Source organism: Polyergus mexicanus, unplaced genomic scaffold (genome assembly GCF_030449975.1).
Source record: "Polyergus mexicanus isolate NDT 795.1 unplaced genomic scaffold, iyPolMexi1.0 SCAF_2, whole genome shotgun sequence".
Classification (NCBI taxonomy): Eukaryota; Metazoa; Arthropoda; class Insecta; order Hymenoptera; family Formicidae; genus Polyergus; species Polyergus mexicanus.
Window position 1 is genome coordinate 9996679 of NW_027223322.1, and position 21125 is coordinate 10017803.

The window sequence follows — 21125 nt, forward strand, 5'->3', positions numbered from 1 at the left end:
GCTACTATAAATGCGGCGATAACAGAAAAGTTTCTAAGCGGAATTATAAAAAAAATATATTTTTACATTCCATATCCACCACTACGTACATCTTTGCCTGCTGTCAATCGTTCGTACGCGAAATGTAATAAAAAGTAATAAATTTGCGCGCCCCGTTTCAATGGATCACCGTAGAACGATCGATATCGGCGATTCCGCAACGGCACGATAAATTTCAAAGCGACTGACGTGGGATTAGATTCCGGATGAAGTCGGTACACGGCCGAGTATTCGCAACGCGGAGTACTTAACGTCGTGTAACGACTGCGGGAGGTTTGTGTCGCGATCGCGAGACTCGAGTTGATTAATATCCTTAGCCGGTGTATCTGAGACCCCTGACTCCGCCGATCGAGTATATCGCGATGGATGTCGCGCGATGTCAAGAACAACTCTTCCCGGTAGCTTTTATCGAACGGTTATTATCTAGAAAATAAATCCGCGATGATTCTTAACGATATTGGGAGGGATTACGGTAAAATGCATCGAATGAGTCAAAATTCGTAAAACCGCAACGCTCGCGGCGGCATGACATTTTTATCGTCTGCGCGACATTACCGTTAAGCCAGGACCGTTTTGTCCATTAGACACTGAAGATACAAAGCTTGGTGTCTATGAATGTTGCGTTTAAGGCCTGTAAAAAATTTATTGCCACTAAAATATAATGATGAAATTTATTTATAATGCGTTTTGTATTTCTGGATAGTTGTAAGTTACATCGGAATCTCGAAATTACCAATCGATATACATATGTGCATTGGTATAATTCTCTTTATCGATAAAAAGAAAATTTCAAATATCCATGCAATTAATAAATTATAAAAAACTGCACACGTATATTCTTTATTTAGAATAATTCATATCAATATTGTAGAAATAAATCAAGACACATGTCTATTATACATAATCATGTTCAATTAGAATTAACATTGATACATGTTTAATATAATACATTATATGTACACAGGTAAAAAATCGATATTAAGCGTCTAGTATTACTAATAATATAATACACGCATAATAAAAAGTCTTTAAAATATAAAAGCGATCCTATGCTTTAAAATATTGTACGGCAAAAAGCGTGAAATTATGACGATGTTAATAATAAGTTTGTCCGGTCTAAACACTAGAAAGTCATAATCGCGAGATAAACATTGTTACCTTGACTCTAGGAGACATGTGTGGTCTATTCAGAGGCTCGCGTTCATCCATTAATGATTTTACCCGTATCTACCGACTGTATTTCATCGCGCTAATCCTCGCGCGCTTAATCGTAGGGTCGCGATTATTCATCGGCGTCTAGATTTACGACGGCCAACGCGAGAAAATATAGAAGCCGGTGACACTCGGGATTAAGCCTCGCGCACACCGCAGAAAATGAGTAAAGGAGGGAAAGGATATTTTTCGAAAAAAAGGAGAGAGAGAGAGAAAGAGAAAAGAGAATTTTGTGCTTAAGCTAAAGACGCGCAATTCAGTATTCGTAATTTACGTGTACCTCCGGGCGCGAAAGGTGTCTAGACATTAAGAGGATGATTCATAATATTGTTAATTATGTTAATTGACGGAACCTATATGCGGCTGCAGGCTGCTGCAATATGCACGAGCCTTAATAGCACTGCCACGTCGCTCGCTGTCACGTTACGAATGATGCCGCGGTGACTGTGTGGCATCGGGCAGGCTCTCGAGGTCTCGCAGGTTTTCTTAGGAAAAAAGGAGAGAGAGAGAGAGAGAGAGAGAGAGAGAGAGAGAGAGAGAGAGAGAGAGAGAGAGAGAGAGAGACACTTTCCGAGCGCCGTAACTTATTGGCTAGAAAGCATGATAATCCGGCGAACACGTGGGAAATTCCAAACGATGTCATTACTGTACCGTATTCTTATTCATACGGGTCGATGGGGTTTTCGCGCGCGCTAACTTCGGGAATCAGGTGCATCGGTAAATTGATCGTTGTCAGAGAAATTGACCATTAACTATATACTACTTATTTAGAATATCTATTTTATGAGCAGTATAATCTCTCAATAGAAGAATAGAAGCTTTAGCAAAATTCCAATCAGACTTCTCTTTATTATTCAACGACTGAACTTTTTTAGTCGCGGAGATTCTATAATTCATGAATAACTTTTGCAATTTTATTCGCTGTTGATTGCGTACGAGAAGAAAAGCTTTGTAAAAAAAAAATTTAGACTTTATCTGATATTCATGAAATATGGAAACTTGTGGTAAGAATAATTTTATTCAGAATAAAAATTATTCAACGAAATTATTTAATTTTTCATTCACCGATGCATTTAATCTACTCGCGGCCGCATTTAATCCACACACAACTGTCGTTTGGTGAAAAGTTGTCATGGAAGGGGCGCGTCGATTTTTGGGCAACAATATAAATCTCGACGCAATGATACCCGTCTTGTATCAGCGATTAGATAATGACGACGCGCGGACGATGTGGCCCGAAAGGATGGATCGTCAGTTTCTGGGAAATGAAAGCTGTAAAGTGCCGCTGTTAACTTCTTCCTGAATCTCGCGGCGAAGAAAGCCGGCGCGCGCAATGTGGCGATCATCCCGTGGAGAATTGCAAGCGAGTGAAACTTACCTATATCGTGCCTATAATCATTTCATCTTTGAATGTGCTGCAAAGATTTCTCGGCGCGCGTTTTACAAACAACGGACGATTAATTATGACGAGGGGATGACTGTGACGGTACGTAACAGAGATCGCGGACCGTGTGCGCGCCGCATCAAGAATATTAGTATAATTTCTATCACGATATTATCAGCATTCTAAAATGTTATGGGTTGTTGCAATACGCACACATGATACGTACACACATAGAAACGGCCTTATCCGGGACACTCGGGCATATAAATTCTAATGTCGTAAATCACACTGTTAATGCGATTAATAAATTAGTACCGATTATATGCAGTGTGTTTAAGCTCCGTTATCATTGTGCTTGTAAATGATTTAATCCCGCTTATATGCACAAGTGGCGGCTGAGAACGAATGTACAATTTCAGAAAAAAATGAAACTCCCTCGCAAAGCGAGTGAAGAGGAAAGAGGGGGTGACCGGTATCGCATAAAGATCAAGGTTTCTCATTATTATTCGATGTAATGCGACCAATATATTTTTATGCGATTATAGAGCATGATGTCACGATCGCATTGCGATAATTACATACTTTTTTCTTTTATATTAAAAGAATATGATGAGAAAAGTATTGTTGATAAATATGTTTTTGATACAAGAATAAAATCAAATTGGAAGCGATCGCCGCGCCACATTTATGTTTAATCAACATTCATGACGAATTCGCAAAATCCTCTGTCCGTCAATAACAATTTTACATTCGTGCAATATGTACGCGCTGCGACGATGACCCTAGCTACCTATATTACAGGTGCAGGAGGCGCCAGTCTCGCCGGCGTCCTCCTCTCTGAGCAACCCAAATCAAAACGAGAGCGAGCAGCAGGTCTTGCTGACGACCATGCAGCCGGTGAATGTGCTCGATCTGCACGAACCGGCGGCTGTTCACACCCTCCATCCGAAGTATCACCATCACCATCATAGTCACTATCACCATCACCATCATCATCATCAGCAGCAGCAACAGCAGCAGCACATTCAGGGGAGCGATTCGGACGATGCGCAGCAGCGGAACGCCACGGCGACGGATGACTCGGATGGTCGAGTGACACCTGTCAGCGAGACAGCCGCCGGTTTGATCTACAACGACGGCCAGAAGACGGTCATGTACACCCACGACAAGGAGATCATTTATGAGAACGAGCACGAGGTGCAGGTGGTCAAATATCCGCCGCCGCGACCGTCGCCGCCGTCGCCGTCTCCGCCGTCGGCCTGCGTCACCCCGAGATCCGCCGTCTCGGCCACCGCTGCCGCGACCGCTCTTCAGCTACACTATCCGCAGCTGCAACTGCAACACGAGGATAATCTGCCGCCGACGGTACGGCACGCCGTGAGCGCGTCCGTACCGAATGGCGGAGCCGCGACCCCCACGACGACGGTGCTCGTGCTTTCAGAGCTCGTCGCCGCCGATCCGGCCGTCGCCGGTGCGGCTGCGGCCGCGCAACAACTGACGCTCACTGCCGCTGCCACAGCTTCGCTACGTGTTGGGTAAGTTTTTTCAATTTTTCCTCCTTTTCGGTTTACTAATTTGCACTTACTCACAGATGATCTTTTTCCTTTCTTCTAAATTCAATCAATCTCCTTATCCACGAACGTGACTGTTCTTACGAAAGTCGAGAAGCGTATATTTAGGGAAGTTGCGCGAAATCGATAAACATTTATTTATATGATGCTAATGCCTACCTCGAGCTATTAATTCGACGGAAGAATAATTCAAAATTGAAATGAAATGCTTGCGCGAACGAAAGTTCTTACCTAACGGAAAACAGAAAAGCGCGTGTGCATGACGATATAATTTAATGCGAGAATACAATTTCCATATTATCTCGTATATATTCTTATTTATTAGTGGTGAAAAATTTAATAATTGTATGCAACATCATCGCTCATATGTTTATGTCATAGAAAAATCTCCTATATGCATATTTCAAATATAATTAAGTCCATCTTGACTGTATAACAGTCATTTGATGATGATATATTCGAGAGACGCGCGACAGGTTGTAATTCATCCTCTCCCCGATTATTGACTCACAATGCGTTTTGCGGTTTATCTATCTGCACAGCGGATGCAGACCGCAACGCGGACACGAAAAGCAGTTGATGGCAACATAGACGTTAGCGTTTTTCATTAACACGTATCTCCATATGTGCATGAAGTATGTCAAAAGATATTGCTACATACCGAATGGCTCGCCGTGTGCGTTTGTGGACGAAACTAAAAATTGATAACTAGATGTTGCCGCCGGAACTGCGCTTAATATCTGTCTCGCTAGACGCGTTATAAATATAACAGTGGTAAAGAAAAAAATTAATTGAAATGAATCATGTTTGTTCGTAACGATGCGAAAGACATTTGAAGACGTGATCACAAACCGGACATAAGCATACTTTCCTTGTCGAGATTGCCTCAAGATATTCAATGTAATAGTATATTAAAACGAGAGAATCCGAAGAGACGCGGCAAAGGTCAGAACGAAAAAATGGGGGAATAAGCTAAATGTCAGCTTCGGAGCTTGTTACGGTCTTGTCAAACGAATTTAGAGATTCAGTGGTTCGTTAGCGCGCGTATTTACGACACTGCGACCGAAACGAATTTTTGCGAGCGAACTTTTACGAGTTACGCGAATTTATTCTAAAGAAATTAAATATTCCTCGCAGATTGGTGATTCAAATATATTCATCCAATTTGTAATTGAAAATAATCGCATGATCAGATTAAATCGATCGAGAGATTAAACATTTATTCATCTATTCGATATTGAATAACGATCGTACTGATTGAATTTTTCCTGAAGAGGCATAAATTAAATATAGACAATTTGAGATAATGACGTTCGCATATCGAACGAAACATCTTGGTAAATAAGGACTAATAATATCTCTTTTTATCGAAATCATCTTTTCCTCATTAGCGAATTATCCTGGCTGTTTATACACGGACGGTAGGACGAGCGCGGCAAAAAGAAAAAAAATCAGAACGATAGTATATATATATATATAACGTCAGAGGAGCGGAGTATTATCTGCCGCGTGTATCAGCGTTGACAATTAACAATTATTGCGCGTACTTGGCCGCGAGCGGCGCGGATAAGTCACGTTGCTATGTAGAATTTATTATTATGACACGGGAGAGGCTCTATACGATATATCTCGTATGCGCGTATGCGCGCGAATTACGCGCGCGCGTTCCACTCGCCGACAATCCGCCGCATGCGTGGAATATCCCGAGCCAATAACCATTAACTCCGCACACACCGGCGCGCGCCACTTTGCGATTTTGCAATAAAAATCAGCCGTAATTAATCGGCGTGAGATATGCACGCGCGAAGACCTTGAACGGTACGGCAAAAAAAGAGAAACAGAAAGAGAGAGAGAGAGAGAAGAAAATCGCACCACTTCTCGCGAACGCATATTTTTCGCGCGCACCCCGTTATTACGAAGCGTGTTATCATATGAGAGCTCGCCTGCCGAATTCCACTCGAATGAGATTCCTTCTCGCGCCGACCGTTCACCAAACGAAGCGCGGGCCGCTCCTGTATTTCTTCTTCGCCTTGCGATTTTTTCGTCAAAACACGGTTTGAAAAAGAATCGGCCGACTCATTCCCGAGAAACGACGACTGCTTCCTCTCTCGCTAAGAGGTGTCTCCTCTTAGCGATCTTCGAAAATTCAAGTTCCCTTTCACTTCGCACCTTCGAACGCGTCACTGCGTTTCGACGACGATCGAGACGAGCAGCAGAGAGAGAGAAAAAGGAGACCTTGAAGAGATCTCATCATACGATTCATTCGCATTTTTGACGTTGAATATGATTTTCTTTCATGTTATCAATGAAGATGAAACATTTAATATGATGTAATATACGCGAAGAATTTTTCTGTTAAATTTATTATTACTTTTTAAAACAACAAAATATATATTTTCCATGTTATATCTTTCAACTAATGAAACTATCGTCACGAATGCAAAATATTTCATTTTTTTTCGTTTACCTTTAAACAAACATAATAAATAATTAATAAGCAATTTCCTGTGCAACAAGGAAAATATTCCAAGTAGAATTCTTTTGTTCTTCGGAATCGAATCGAGGAGAAGAATGGAAAAAAAAAACCTTTAGTGGTTCCTCTCCTCCCTATTCTCTTTGTCTAGTCCTCCATGATCAGAACGCAGTGCTCTCGCAAAAAAGATCCCCTTCGTGTTCTCTCATTCTCTTTCTATGGGTCGTCCATAGCCGTAGGAATGAAGAGAGAGAGAAAAAGAATACCAGGAACACTCTCTTTCCATTCATCCATGGCCTCAAGAAGGAAGCAAGAAAATCAGTTTCTCTCGCGAATTCCCGTTCCCGTCTCCTTTTATGTATTTAATTTTTTTAAACAAGTTTATAGTTCTCACTGTGTGTGTCTACTTTTTCGTAAAATATAATTTGTAAATGTATGTAAAGTAAAATATATATATATATATATATAAGTTTTAGTATAGTTTTAAATTATATTGTGAAGCAATATAATGCGAGAATAATTGATATTAATCCTCAAAATAAAAACAAAAAAATTAAAAAGGAGAATGAAGCAATTATGTTGTCATGGATGAATAAAGCAAATGCGAATCGATAATTGCAAAATCTGTATGTACGTTTTATTGTCAATACACAGAGGATATGTCTACTTATCCTCGACGCTAGTTCATCCCTTTAATTAAAGTTTCTTCCAAGAGAAGATTATCCGTCAGGGCATGCGGATTGATCCATCTTAAATTGTGAATCTGTCTCGAATTTAGCCGTCGGACGAGCAATCGCGAACGAGTTAAGCCGTGGAATAAGTAGCTTAAAAGTAGCGTGGGGAGAATAGATTTTGCTTTCGACGACAAGTTTCAAATCGACTGACTGAATTTTGATCCCGAATCATCCTCATCTCTCTCTTGTACTTGATACATTTCAAATTACGCGTTATAAAAGAACTTATACATTTAAAAATAAATTGTTGCGTCAATGAAAAAAAACAATAAAAAATATTTTTATTGTTCTGGATTTACGTAGAATTATGAGATTATATTTGAATCTATTTATTTGTGTAAAAAAAAAAATAATAATAATAATCGCTATATTGAGAGAAAAAAGAAAAAATTTTTAATTCCTACATAATTCATACTTTATTTCTGATTACTTTCTTGGTTCAAAAAAATCCAATATAGTTTAATATATTCCTTAATATATTTGTACACATTCCGTCATATTTTTCAATTAGCCAAACGCTCCGAGACGTCATGATACACTCGCTGAAGAACTAATCGAGAACGACTACTTCTCTGCCATTTTATAAATAACGCACGACACACAGACCCATTGCGCCGATCGATCACCGTCTCTTTTTCTCGAATCACCGTCACGTTGGCCGCGATGTTATCAGCGACCCACGTGTGTCTGTGTACCATAATGGATATTAAAAACGTTCAAGGAATATCGCGCCATACGAGATATCTATAAGCCTTGTAGTTTTTGCGATTCAGTAATTTGCATGGGCAAAATTTACGACGTTACTCCTACGCGTTGCGAAAAACGCGATAGTTGTATCTTGAGGCATTCCGACTCTCGCGATCGGCGCCGACGGTTTTTCCCTCCGCGAAATTATAATGTTCGCGCGGCGACGGCTTCACACATCGCTGATCACCGTGTTTTCCTCGTCAATGGGACGCGCTCGCGCAAATATAATCTTTGTCCCACGTGTGCGCGAGTATGCCGCCGCGGTAACCACAATAGCCGCACAATCGCCTAATGGCGAGGACCGAGCACCGCTTGAGGGCCGCGGCGGCGTAATCTATGTTAATACGCCGGCGGAGGTGGTTGGAGGTATAATAATAGTGTTTTCGAGGATGTGACGTCATACACACCGCCGCACACGCATACACGCCGCGCTTTTCGTGGATTATTTATTTGACAGATCTCCCTACGGGGCGTTTCTACGTTTATAACCCCGACGTTCTCTCTCTCTCTTTCTCTTTCTCTCTTTTCTCTGGGTTTGTATCCCACCATATACAGCGCGCGTTCGGCCATCGTATATATACCGGTGTAAGTTACCGGTGGCCTATTAACGCCGGCGTGGAAGCACGATATATCCATGTATACCTGCAGGCGTGGTGAGATCGGTTTCGAGAACGCCCGCGTGTCACGGCTACGGAATTTTTCAGCTCCGCTTTCCTCACGCTTCTCAAGAAGCGCGGGGTTACGTAGCTGACGGCATCGCGAACGTGAAGACGCTACATTATGTAAATTATGAATGTCGCATTCAGCGCGGAGCGTCTACGTCAAATGATTATCAATTAACGTTGATATGATTCTCTATGCATAATGTTGGAAAATTATACGGTTGCCACATACGCACACACATGAGAAAAAAATAGAATGCATAGCATAACATAACGTTAATGAATGTAATAAAGTTGTTTGTTATATTTTAATTGGCGCATAAATGCTATTAATAATATGTTATCATAAAGTAACGATATTACACACGTGCGCGAAACAAGGGGAGGGGAAGAAGGGGTGGTGGGGGGAGCCTGAACGTCGAATATATTGTTTACGTATTATCGACAGCGATTAAGGATCAATCGATATAAACAGGCCGTGTGAATGTATCTTGCTTGCGAAACGATGCGTTCGCGAATTATATCGCGTGGATACTCTCTTAAGTGTACACTCGAAATGGAATCGCATCTCCCGCGAATTTTTGGATTACCGGAGGCTAACGTTTTGTACGCGCGCCAAATTGCCGTAATGACGGTGCACCGACATAAAAACTGTTTCGTTCGTGGAAACATAAGCCGTGTCGTCCCTCGTCCCGTCCCGGGTCTGTCCCTCATCGTACATCTCTCGTTCATTTCTTGTACATCCCGTATCTCGTTCCACGAAGCGACTCTGCAGTCGCTTCCATGTTTGTTCTATATAGATACGTCGGAAAGGAAAATTTATTTCAAGTAACTTATATGTCTAACTGTGACATCGATCTTATTTCGCGCCGTTATTACGTTTGCGTTTACCACGAATTATGTCATTCGAAAAATATCATTAATGTCATTAATTGTATAGAATTTTTTTATAATTTTCCAAATTTTTCATTTGAAATTATTATCACAAAATAAGTATCATGATATGAGTCTTTGTGATAAGTATTGTCTATTATAAAGCAATTAATGTTCGATTAAGTCAAGTGAATTAATGACGTCTTCATGAGAAAGATATTAAAACATCAAAAAATATTTTATTAATTTTTTCTTCAGAGCATTATTAAACATCTCTAATTTACATCGCACTTCTATAGTTTCACGTAATTGTACACAATTATACGTTATAATCGATAAAAAAGGAATACTTAATTAATATATTCATTAATGAGAACGATTCGCACAAGTATCCCAAGAAATTGAATCACCGTCTATCTCACGCCGATTTTACGAAAACGCGACTAAAATCCGAGATTAGAATCTTTCGAGCCGATTTCATAACGCCTTTTTTTCATACATATATCGATGTAAAACAAACAACAAAGCGAATATACATACATAATCACGAAGGCATACCGCGATGTATATATATATATACCGTAATCACTCACAAATGGAAATCGGCTGATGTAAAGACAAATTCGTTCGTTTGCGTTCGTGAGTGATTATAATATGGCGCAATAGTGTAGATCGTGTACACGTGCGTACACAAATACAAGGCCTGCCGTACGTATCGCCCGCCTGTGTTAACATATCTCCTCGCGAGCGATATCTCTTTTTTTTCTTCCTCCGCCCTCCTATGTTTTCCGTCTCTCTATCTTCGTACGGTCGTCGCGAATTTGCATCGCACGTACGTGCATTAGTAAGCGTTATACATACGAGACTCGGCCGAGAAGTGAAACCAATCGTCGATAGCCGCGGTCGTCTGGCAGATCGATCTCTCGGCTCTTGCTCCCGCGAGTCGGATCGGATCGAGAATCGGTTTCTCTCCACTCGTTTCCATTCCATATCCTTCGCCGCGTCGATTACGCCCCGCGTTTATGAATGCAAATTGAGCACCCTTATTGAACGGACTGACGCTCCTTTGTCAGTGCACGAGAATCGATCGGCTTAATATCCGATTTAATGGGAATCGTTATTACCGGTTTATCTGCCCGTTGCCGCCCGCGTGTACGAGTTTTAATTTTCATTATCGCGCGATCAACGCGGAAACCGATCCTGATTCTCGGAGATTTTTATTCGCCAACGAATATAGTGAGAACTTTATCACCGTTATAGCTTCGGATGCGAATCTTCGCATTTCCGCTCGATAGAATTCTGCCCGTATCAGTCACGCGGCGAGAACTATTTCGCTTCTTCTTTCCGTGGCTTCTCTCTCATCCGGCAAATGTCTGTTATTTTACACGCATCGCTCAATGGTCGATATTCAGATCGCAAATCGTTGGAACACGAAGATAGGCTGCGCTCTCATTACATCAGATCGCGCACTTGCTCTCGCGATTTGGAATCCCCCTCTTGAGATCGGGGCGTAGCCACGCGAAAGGACTTCCGGCGAAGGGGAGAAAGAGAGAGAGAGAGAAGTAACTTTTATTACTTTACCCCGGCTCTTTAAACGCGCGTCCTCGGCCCGCGGAAAAAATCCAATTAGTCGTCCCTCATCGGTCGTATCCTTGTACCGTGCGCGATGCCACGGGGCAAAAAGCCAAAATAAGGACGCGTGCGTGCACGCACGCACGCACGCACGCATGAAATACGCGGCGGGCATGAGACACACGCAAGAAAATCCGTCCGATACGTGCCCGCCGGCTAGGAATGCATGCGATACTTCGATAATATACGGCTATTCCGCTTTTGGTACTTAATGCCTCAGACGTATTATATGTATACACATATCAAGTTTACATATATAATATTAAAAAATTTGAAAATTAGTGAATACTTTTTTTAATGTCGAAAAAAAATTTTTTTCAGGGTAATTTCTTTCCTACAGGCGAGATCTACTGCCAATGTGCAAATAAAAAAAAATCTACCTTATTAATTGCTTCCTTCTCTCTCTCTCTCTCTCTCTGTCTCTCTGTCTGTCTAACATATCGAAAACTCGAGTAAATAAAAATAACGATAAAAATTAAACAAGTGTTACGCTAATGACGCATCGCATACTCGAGCGTAGGATTCACTCGTGCTTCGCAGGATCGGCATGTTTTACGCATGCGTGATGCGTGCACCGTATCAATAAACTCCGTGCATTTCCATACAGAGCGCTCGTAAATTACCAAGAGCGCTTCATACGTTGAATGAACCGGCGAACGCGCCAGTGGAATCGGATGAATCGCGGACGAGGCCGTTAAAGAGACGCGTTCACGTCGCCCGCGTGATAGTGACTTGTTTCCACACGCTAGTTTGACGACGCTACTTCATTCAAGGATCGCGACCGGTTGAATACGGACGTGAGCGCAAGCCGGTATGAATGGAATTAGGTGCTGTCGATTATTTCTTTACGCCGCGTGCGACGCGCGATCGCTTTCAACTTGTCCCGCAACAAAGAGCGTACGAGACGATCCGTTTGGCATTTGCCGATTGAATAGTCTTTTGTATGCTAAACCAACCGTACGCGTGCTTTAATTCTGATGTGGTATGCTAAATTGGTATAGTGGAATATATCGAATGTCAGAAATTATAAGACAGCGATCATAATAGATAATTTTGCTTTTGTTAATCGCTTACAATGAATTTATATAGTGATATTTAGATATATATATTGATATATAACTTGTAAGATTAAAGTGATTAACATTTCTTTCTAGCAAATAATACCATAAGAATGACATCATTATTTTATTTTCGTATGAAAGTTTTCTCATATCCGTGTAATAAACCGCAAAACACTTTTTCCTCGTACAATACGATCGAAACACAACTTAGATTTCAAAGTGCCGACCGCAGATTCCCGCAGATTATTCCTATAATTATTCCACATTATATTCCTAACGAAGATATGCGTAAGATCTAGAAATTATCAGTATAATTATCATATATCTCCCGTGTAATTTTGATATTCCATGAAAAATACGTATTTTATTGCTCATCATGTTTTATTCTCTGAAAACAAATTCCAGATACACATATACGAATGCATAATAAAAAAAATATCGTATCTATTTATAAAGGTAGATGCTGGTTTTATTACAATTTAATTCACCGTATTTGTAAATTCCTTCGTTAATAAAGACTAATCTATAATAGTATTGCCTCGGTATTGCCTCAGTCCACGGAAAGAGATAGCAAACTAGCAATTTAGTATAAAAATCTATAGAAAATTCTACAATAGATGCAGAATACAGGCAACAGATCATAAAATGTAAGAAACTTGCGCGTGCAGAAACTTCTGAGAATGCAGCGCGTTCAACTCGGCACGTTCTAGAATAGAGCGAAGTGACGTGCGTTCAGTGTCCATTGTAGAATGATCTTAAAAGAGAGGCGTCCGGCCCCAGGATAATCCGATCGAGCATTGTGCGTGGTCGCGCCGCGTGGCGCGTCGCCGCGTCATCCGGCGCAACGAGCGGACTCGCCGCTGTGTGCGATAAACGAGCTCGGGAAAGGTACGAGCGTATAGGTGAGGAAGTAAGATATAAGGTAGACTGATATAAGAGGACGTGAGGAGAGAGAGCGCGCACTATATGCGCCGTTGCACGCATACTTGAACGTCGGCGCGAGACAGAGATGAGGAGGAGAAGAAGAAGGAACGGCGGGAGGAGGAGGAGGAGGGCAGGAAAGAGGACGCCGAAGGGCAAGATGGCCGCCGCGGCAGCAGCAGCGACGCGGTCCAGTCCTCTACGAAGAAAAGCGTCGGACCTCCACATCGTCGTCCGTCTCTCCTTTTAATTCCCACCGCTGTCCTTCGTCTGTACTTGGTGCCTCCCTCGTCCCCCAACCCCTCGCCCTTTCCCGTTTCTTCCCCCCTCCCCCTCCCCCTCGTTCCCCCTTTACGGCAGACCCTCCTCTCCCTTTCGCCCCTTCTGCTTCTCGCTCTCCCTTGCGCGCTCTCTCTTCGCGCTTCCCCCGACTGTTCTTTCTCTCCTTCTCGCTCCGCTTCTGTCGCGCTCTCGCCATTTCCATCGTCTCGTCGTCTTCGTCCCGCCAACATAACGATTCCGCTCGTTCGTTCTCCAATGAACTCTCCCTCCTCCGGGCGATCGCCATTATGCCACGTGATCGAGGAGCGTAAGGCTTTTATGCGAGCGGTTATCCGTGAAAACCGGCGCAAAATCGCCGATACATTTATCGAATTACGATAGTGCCCGCCGGCAGACACCCGCCTCTCTGTCTGACCCTACTGTTCGCGAGACTATATCCCCCTCTGGCAATAGCAATAGAAATGTTTGGCTGCCGTGCGCATTCTGACGATCGCATCGATTCTTATTAAAACAGATCAAATTAAAAGATAATTAAAAGATAATTATAGTTGTAATTTTAATGTACGTAGGTACATATATATATATATATATATATATCGCGCGAAAAATATAATTCACAATATTTTAATTAATTAATAAGTTATAAATTTATAACGGATATCTCTTCCCAATATTTTTGTAACACTATTTACATGTCGCAGAAACAAGCGTGAAAAAGAATTGTGGCGATGTTCTTCGAACGATCGGCCATAAGTTAAAATAACAGATACGGTTTAACGAAGCGGTCTATCCTATCCCGATCAAATCTTCGCGACGGTTTTTTTTTTTTTTCTTTTATCCAGTCACGCCCTATGTCGCAGCGCGACGATATCTCCGTGACGATAAGAAGCCAAGGAAAGTAAGCAATTAGCGCGCCTGAGCAACGCGTCTCGTCGCTCGGTCGTTAATTAGCGAGTTCCGTGAGAATTTCGATACTTTGCGTGCCTCTCGCGTCGTCGGCTCCGGCGCGCCTACAACGCGATAGCGAGAGGACGTAATCGCGGGGAGGGGAGAGGAAATCGAATCGAGTGCGAGAGCGCGGTTTCATAATTATCGGCATTGCTTGAAATTATTAGTCGTTAAAAGATTATTGTCGGTCATGTCGATCGATCGGGCGGGGAGCGTAATTGCTCGCGTTATCTCGCGAGAGACCGCAATATATCTAGCGGCGAGAAACAATCGCGTTTACGTTTCGTGTTTCGCTTGGACGCAACAAAGTAAAGAAATAAAAAAAACAGGAGAGAGAAAAAAAATGTCGATACCCGTGGCGGCGTGATGAGAAACGGGAGAAACGCGCACGAATCTCTCGAGCGCGCATAATTACTTTGGAGCACGAAATATCAGAGAGAATAATCATCGCGTATTATTTTACATTTTGTAGCTTTGCGAGAGATAAATTTTTACGCGACTAGAACGTATCAAGATAATCGACACATGATGCAATAACTGATAAACAGATTTATATTTGTTTTCCTATCGCTATTTGATATTCTTCATGTTTATAATTATATATATTGGGAAATTGTATCTAAAAAGTTATTAATCTTTTAATACTATTATAGTAATGCTATTATTTTGTCTTCTCTCTCTCTCTCTCTCTCTCTCTCTCTCTCTCTCTCTCTTTCTCATATCTCTTCACAAATATAAACGCGGTAATTACATAACCAGATATATTCTGCATCGCGACAAAAATGAAAGCGATACATTAACCAATGTTATATGTTTTACAAATCGACCAGATTACAGAAGCAGCTCCTGGATTTGAGCCGCGTCCGCCTTAACTGATTGTATGATATTAATTACAGCGCAATACGTTCAGCGGCGGGACGCGACTGAGATTAGATCGAATAAGAGACGGCGTAATCGGAAGGGGAAAGTCACAGATCGTTTGTCGTCAGGTATGCATTAATTCGTGCGATTTCGCGATTCACGATCGGCGCGCGGTGCGGGGAAAGGGATAATTGCGGCCGGTTTGCTCGCGCTATCTACGTAGGAACGCGATTGAGAGCCGTGCGCCTTTTTGTTCGTGAAAAGCCCGTGGAAAATATACAAGTTCCGCGGCGGTCGAAGTCAGCGAGCCGGCCATCGGATACGCGTAATAACACCCTTTAACGCAGTATACGCTTGGCAATAATGTTGCAACGCGTCGGTCGGGTCCCCGGGTTGGTCCCGGCGGGCCCCAACCAACGAACATACGTATGTTTCCGACTCTCGAAGGATGGCAGACAAGCCTCCGCCTAAGTCCGGACGTCCAATAAGTGATATCACGGCAACGAATTTTCGGCGGAACAAATTTATGTCTTCGAACGCTCGAAAAATCACATATCCTCCTTACATCTATATCTATCTACGTACCTATGTAGATTCGGATCTCGTTTTGTTTTTGTTACCGTTAATTCGAAAGTGCAACACGGGTGTTACCGCGCCGATTGCGGCTTGCTCGATGTAAACAGTCTCGCTCGATTTTAGATTATATTCCTCGTCTTCTCTCTCTTTCTCTTTCTCTTTCTTTTCACCTTCTACATCATTATCGATCATATATATTCTTATACCGTATATTATTACGCTTACTTTATTAAATCTTACTCGCGCGGAGAATTGAGTAAACCATGGATTTGGTATTCGATAGAAACGTAATGTAATTCAAAACAATATATAATTATTATTATTATTGTAATTGGAGAAGATCTCAAGATATAAAAAACAACTCTTTTGTGAGAATAAATGGATTTTTTTAAACTTGATTTTTTAAAGATTTTTTAAACTCAGTTATATATTCTATTTTTTAAATTTCTTGAAAATTTTGTTGAAATTTTAAATGTAAATTACCAGCATTATTGCAATAATATTAACTACTTTGTCAATTTTATAGATATTTTAAATCTGCTTGGATCATGTTTTTTAGAATCATTCGTATAATCGTTACTCGAAATGAAAAGTTTAGTAAGATAATTCATAAGGATAAATATCAGCTGAATTAAAATCATCACCATGTTCGCGAAACGCTTATGATAAAGATTTAATAATGGCTTTCTCGATCGCTGGATATCTACGAGAGAGCAATACTATTTCCCCATGTTCGCTCCATTCATTTTTATCAGCCGATAGATGCTTAATATCGTTGAATTAATAACAGCTGTTCTTGCGATTTATTACTTCGATTGCGTACAATATTATTCGCAATTAAATTGGCAGCTCTTGCTGACTCAAAAATGTCCAATTGTCGCGGCAGATTTTTGTGCAATGTCTAATGTAATTATTGATCACATAAGACCATTCATACGATTAATAGATTCGAAGCTCACAATAATTTACTTCTATTGATATCTTAAGTACATTTCGCTGAATGGCGATCATGTGTGCGATACGTGTCAAAATCTGACACTAGTTACAAATCATAGACGCACTCGAAGCCATGAGATTTGATTAATAATGCGGCATGCTAATACAAATCAATGGACGTTAATCCATCGATCGATTCGCCGTTGTAAAGCGTAACGACATTTATCCCAGCGGTATACGCAATGGATGTAACAGGTGGTGACGATCCTTACCATCCCATCGACAGAATTATCGCTCAGCTGGAAGAGTTCCTGAAACGATCCTCGCGGCGAATTCGAGATAATCGAAGAGATGTGTCGTGGAAATCGCTTACGACGACGGCAATAAGAAAAAACCACGCTCGACCGGAGTCTGTTAATGAAAGCACTCTGGCCGATAATCGGCTCATTCGAGATCGGTTTGTTAATGAACCCCCTGGCGTTACCCTCGATTTACCACAATTTCGCGGCAAACCGTTTTCGCGCGCCGCGATATTTCATCGCCGTCCTGGCGATCGATATCTGCTACGATAATTATCGACGTCCGTCGTGGTATGAAATACTTTACGGCCACCGAACACTTACCGACGCAATTATAAAGGTGGTTAATGAATGAATGAGAAATTGATGCGATCGGGTGTATTTCATAACCGGCGGTTGTAATTAATAAAATTGTATCTGCCAGCGAGAGCGGCACGCTCGAATATTCAAATGCACTGGTCGCATTTCTTATAAAGGGGAAAGCCGGCGATTAAGGAAAATTTGCACCGGCATCGGCATTCCGCTCAACTAGAACTTACGATTATGGGGATAGAGGCGGAAATGGAGACGAGAAAAACATCAAGTAGACGGATAATCGAATATTGAACAACGTCGTCGCGTCTGAGGAATTTAAATGGGGGTTTATTTACCTACGATTCGATAAAAGATTATCGTGAATTTATGTCGGCGAATTACGCCACGAAGCTATAAGCAGTGTGAAATTTATTCGTAATGAAAATGCAGGTGTTATAAAACTACCAAATATCTTTCACACTCCTACACATGCACATAAATCGATGCGTCAATTCACGATGCGAATTTCGAATGTGCAAATGCCGAACGGAAACGACGAACACAGCCGCGCGTAATGGATAATATGAAAGAGAGAGGAAAGAAAAAGCCGTGTCCAAAGATGATTTTTGCTGGAGGCGACAATAAACGTTTGTCATTCGAATTCGGAAACGCGCGGGTGATTCATCGGCGACCTTAAAATAAACGATGATGCGCCGCCGCGGCTGTCTGAGAGATTTCGATATTAAATTTCGACAAGTCATGTTAATCGCAGCTAGCGAATTTTTTTTTCGACATAAATCCCACATCTGACGCAAACGCAAATTCAATTTTTCCTACTAATTGTCTCACACGCTGTAAAAATTTTATTTTCTCCATAACAAGAATGCCATAAAATATAATACAATGACAGTTAAAAAGTAGCTGTCATACATTGATGCACAAAGAGAAAAGAAAATATTATTTATATCGCAGTTATAAATATCTGATATAAATGCGAGTATCGTGCTGAAAACAACTTCATTAAAATTCATTCATTTATTATTATCATAATTGTGATATCACAATCACACAGTTTTCTCATAGATTTATCTCCATCAATTTATTTGTTTTACAAATGTAATATCTACAAACTGCATTTTTGCAAAATATCAGAAAAATTTAAAATACATAGAGAGAAGGTAAAAAATAAAGATCTGAAAACCGAGCTGCTGGTAACTGGTTTACAGTTCGCAGTTTATAGATATAGATAAACGGGATAGGAGAAAGGTACGGCTTCATTCATAGAATCTCAGATATCGCTCGAGCATCGGCGGGGCAACGGCGGTGCGACTCGGCGCACATATAAATGATTATCTTAACCCGGTCTCTGTAAGGTTAATGATCGCCCAAGGGTCGCGTTAAAACACCCTCGATGCGGTTAGCGCCTCGAAGGAACGAGACGGACAAACGAGAAATGAGAAAGAGAAAGAGAGACACGCAGACTCGTGTGCAGAACAAGCGCAGGCCTGGTCTTAGCGGCGGCTGCAGGCGGGCAGACAGGTTGTCCAGATTCCACGGAAGGTCGTTTGCTTTGCTTACCGCGGGTCGCGAGAGGCAGTCTCGAACACCGAGCACTTCGGGCTCAAACCGTAGTAAGCTAGAGGAGCGAGAAGGAGCGATAGGGAAAGAGAGACAGACGGGCGAGCGAGCAAGCGAGAAGGAGAAATAGACGATGCAGGTCGAACGGAGAGAGTCGACTGCGAGTAAGAGACGCGCGCGGTGACACGTGTACGCCACACGTGTGTTTGCACGCGACTCCGCGGCTACTCGCGCGGCATAAATGCATGCGTTTTCTCGTCATCCATCGCTCCTTCACTTTGTCATCTTTACACTTTTTCTCTCTCATTGATCAGCAAGTGTAACCAGACATCTCTCGATGATGTACGTTCGGTCTCTGACCCGGTCTGGTGTACTAGATGGTTTTTAAGTAGCTAATCTTCACACATCATATATGCGCGTACTCGAATGCAAGTTTGCGCGAATGTGTGTATATGTTGTGTGTGATTGTGCGTGTGAGCGCTGTGCATGTGATACAACATAGAAATCTGCTTTTTTCAAATTGTAGAGATTTTCCAAGTATCGAAATCGAAATCGAAAGATATTTTATATGGATGAAAATTAGGTAACGTACAGAAGGACAAAATTTTAGCTTTGATTAAATAGTATAATCTAATTCGTAACCTTTCAACATTACACATAAATCATAGAAGCAATCATTTTAAATAACTTTTAACCACGCATGTATTATATATTTCTGATCTAAATTTTATGAACCTTTAATCAATGTTAATGATAATTTCTCTCAATTTAAAAATCAAGATCTCATCTCTCTCTTCTCTTTATATATGACAGAATTATTTTTTAGCCGTTTACACTAGCATTAAATCGGATGAATGTGTAGGAAGTTTAACTTCTCTCTCTATTATGTAGACTATATAGAAATTTTAGATTCATCGAAATTATACGCGGATTCAATTTCTGTCTCGAAACTTGCGACAGAAGAAGAGGGATATCAATAGATACCGGATACCCAAGTTCTGACCGGCGAAAGCTCCGGTCGATGTGTGGGCTTATATGCTGATGTGCGCGATTCGCGTGTGTGTCGCTCACGCGGATTATTCGCGCATGGGTGCTCTCGCGTACACGTGGTATCCCAGCGAATTCATGGGTGTGTTTCTCTACCTCGCCTTCCGTGGAATTCTTGATGAGATCTATCTGCATCGTGCTTCGCGGACAGGCGCGAAATTCTCCGAAAAATCTCTCTCTCTCTCTCTCTCTCGAGCTATAACAATAACGGCATTTTCTCGCTCGAGAGATCGGAAAAAGTTGCACGTGTTTACTTCCCGGAAGTATATTATTATTATTTAAAAGCAAGTATACAATTTCCTTCACGTAGCGATATTATGTAACGGCAAAGATCATGATACGCATGTAATGATTATAACGAGAAAGTACTAGTTTCTAGCGTTTGAACGTAAAAAGATAAATCCTTGCGAAACAATTCGTTTAGAATTTTTTCCAAAGAAAATATATACATATATATATATATATACTCAATTTGCAAATAATATCGAATCACAGAAATACGAACGGTTATTAAATAACGGGTATTAAATAATCGACAAGATCTAATAAGCAAATGTAATCCACTGTCGAGATTTGTCAAAGATCAATAGTGAATTATGGCCATTAATGAGAACGTAGAATTTAGATAGCATAGCTGGACGGTATAAATTGCGTCACACATACGCAAATCTGATTCCAATGGAACCCTCTCGACGAGAGAAAGAGAGAAAGAGAATACTATCGGTGCCTTTTCACGAGGGTGAGCTATACCGATAGCGATACACAGAAGGTGGGTTCTACGTCAGTCGTACACAAAAAAGGCGTTCCTTCAGACACATTTCATTTTCGCCTCATTCTCAACCGATGAGTGCCAAGCTCAATGAGGAAGAATTCAACGCTAGCGAAGTAGGTAGGCAAGGAAAATGGGGAGGAGGGGGGGAAGGGGAAGAGGAGACAGCTGTCCGCGGTCGGATCTCCGCGGTCAGGTTGCTTTTTTTAACCGTTGCTCGAACGAC

At 41.6% G+C, this 21125-nt stretch overlaps 1 protein-coding gene across 5 annotated transcripts in view; it reads left to right on the plus strand.

Annotated features, from left to right (window-relative positions):
* Positions 1-21125, plus strand: part of Grh (grainy head) — a 103169-nt gene that overhangs the window by 9102 nt on the left and 72942 nt on the right. For all 5 annotated transcript variants that reach the window (XM_070306942.1, XM_070306934.1, XM_070306959.1 and 2 more), the window contains one exon: positions 3437-4170. In XM_070306942.1, coding sequence (XP_070163043.1) covers positions 3437-4170 — 734 coding nt within the window. The remainder of the gene's footprint in view (positions 1-3436; positions 4171-21125) is intronic.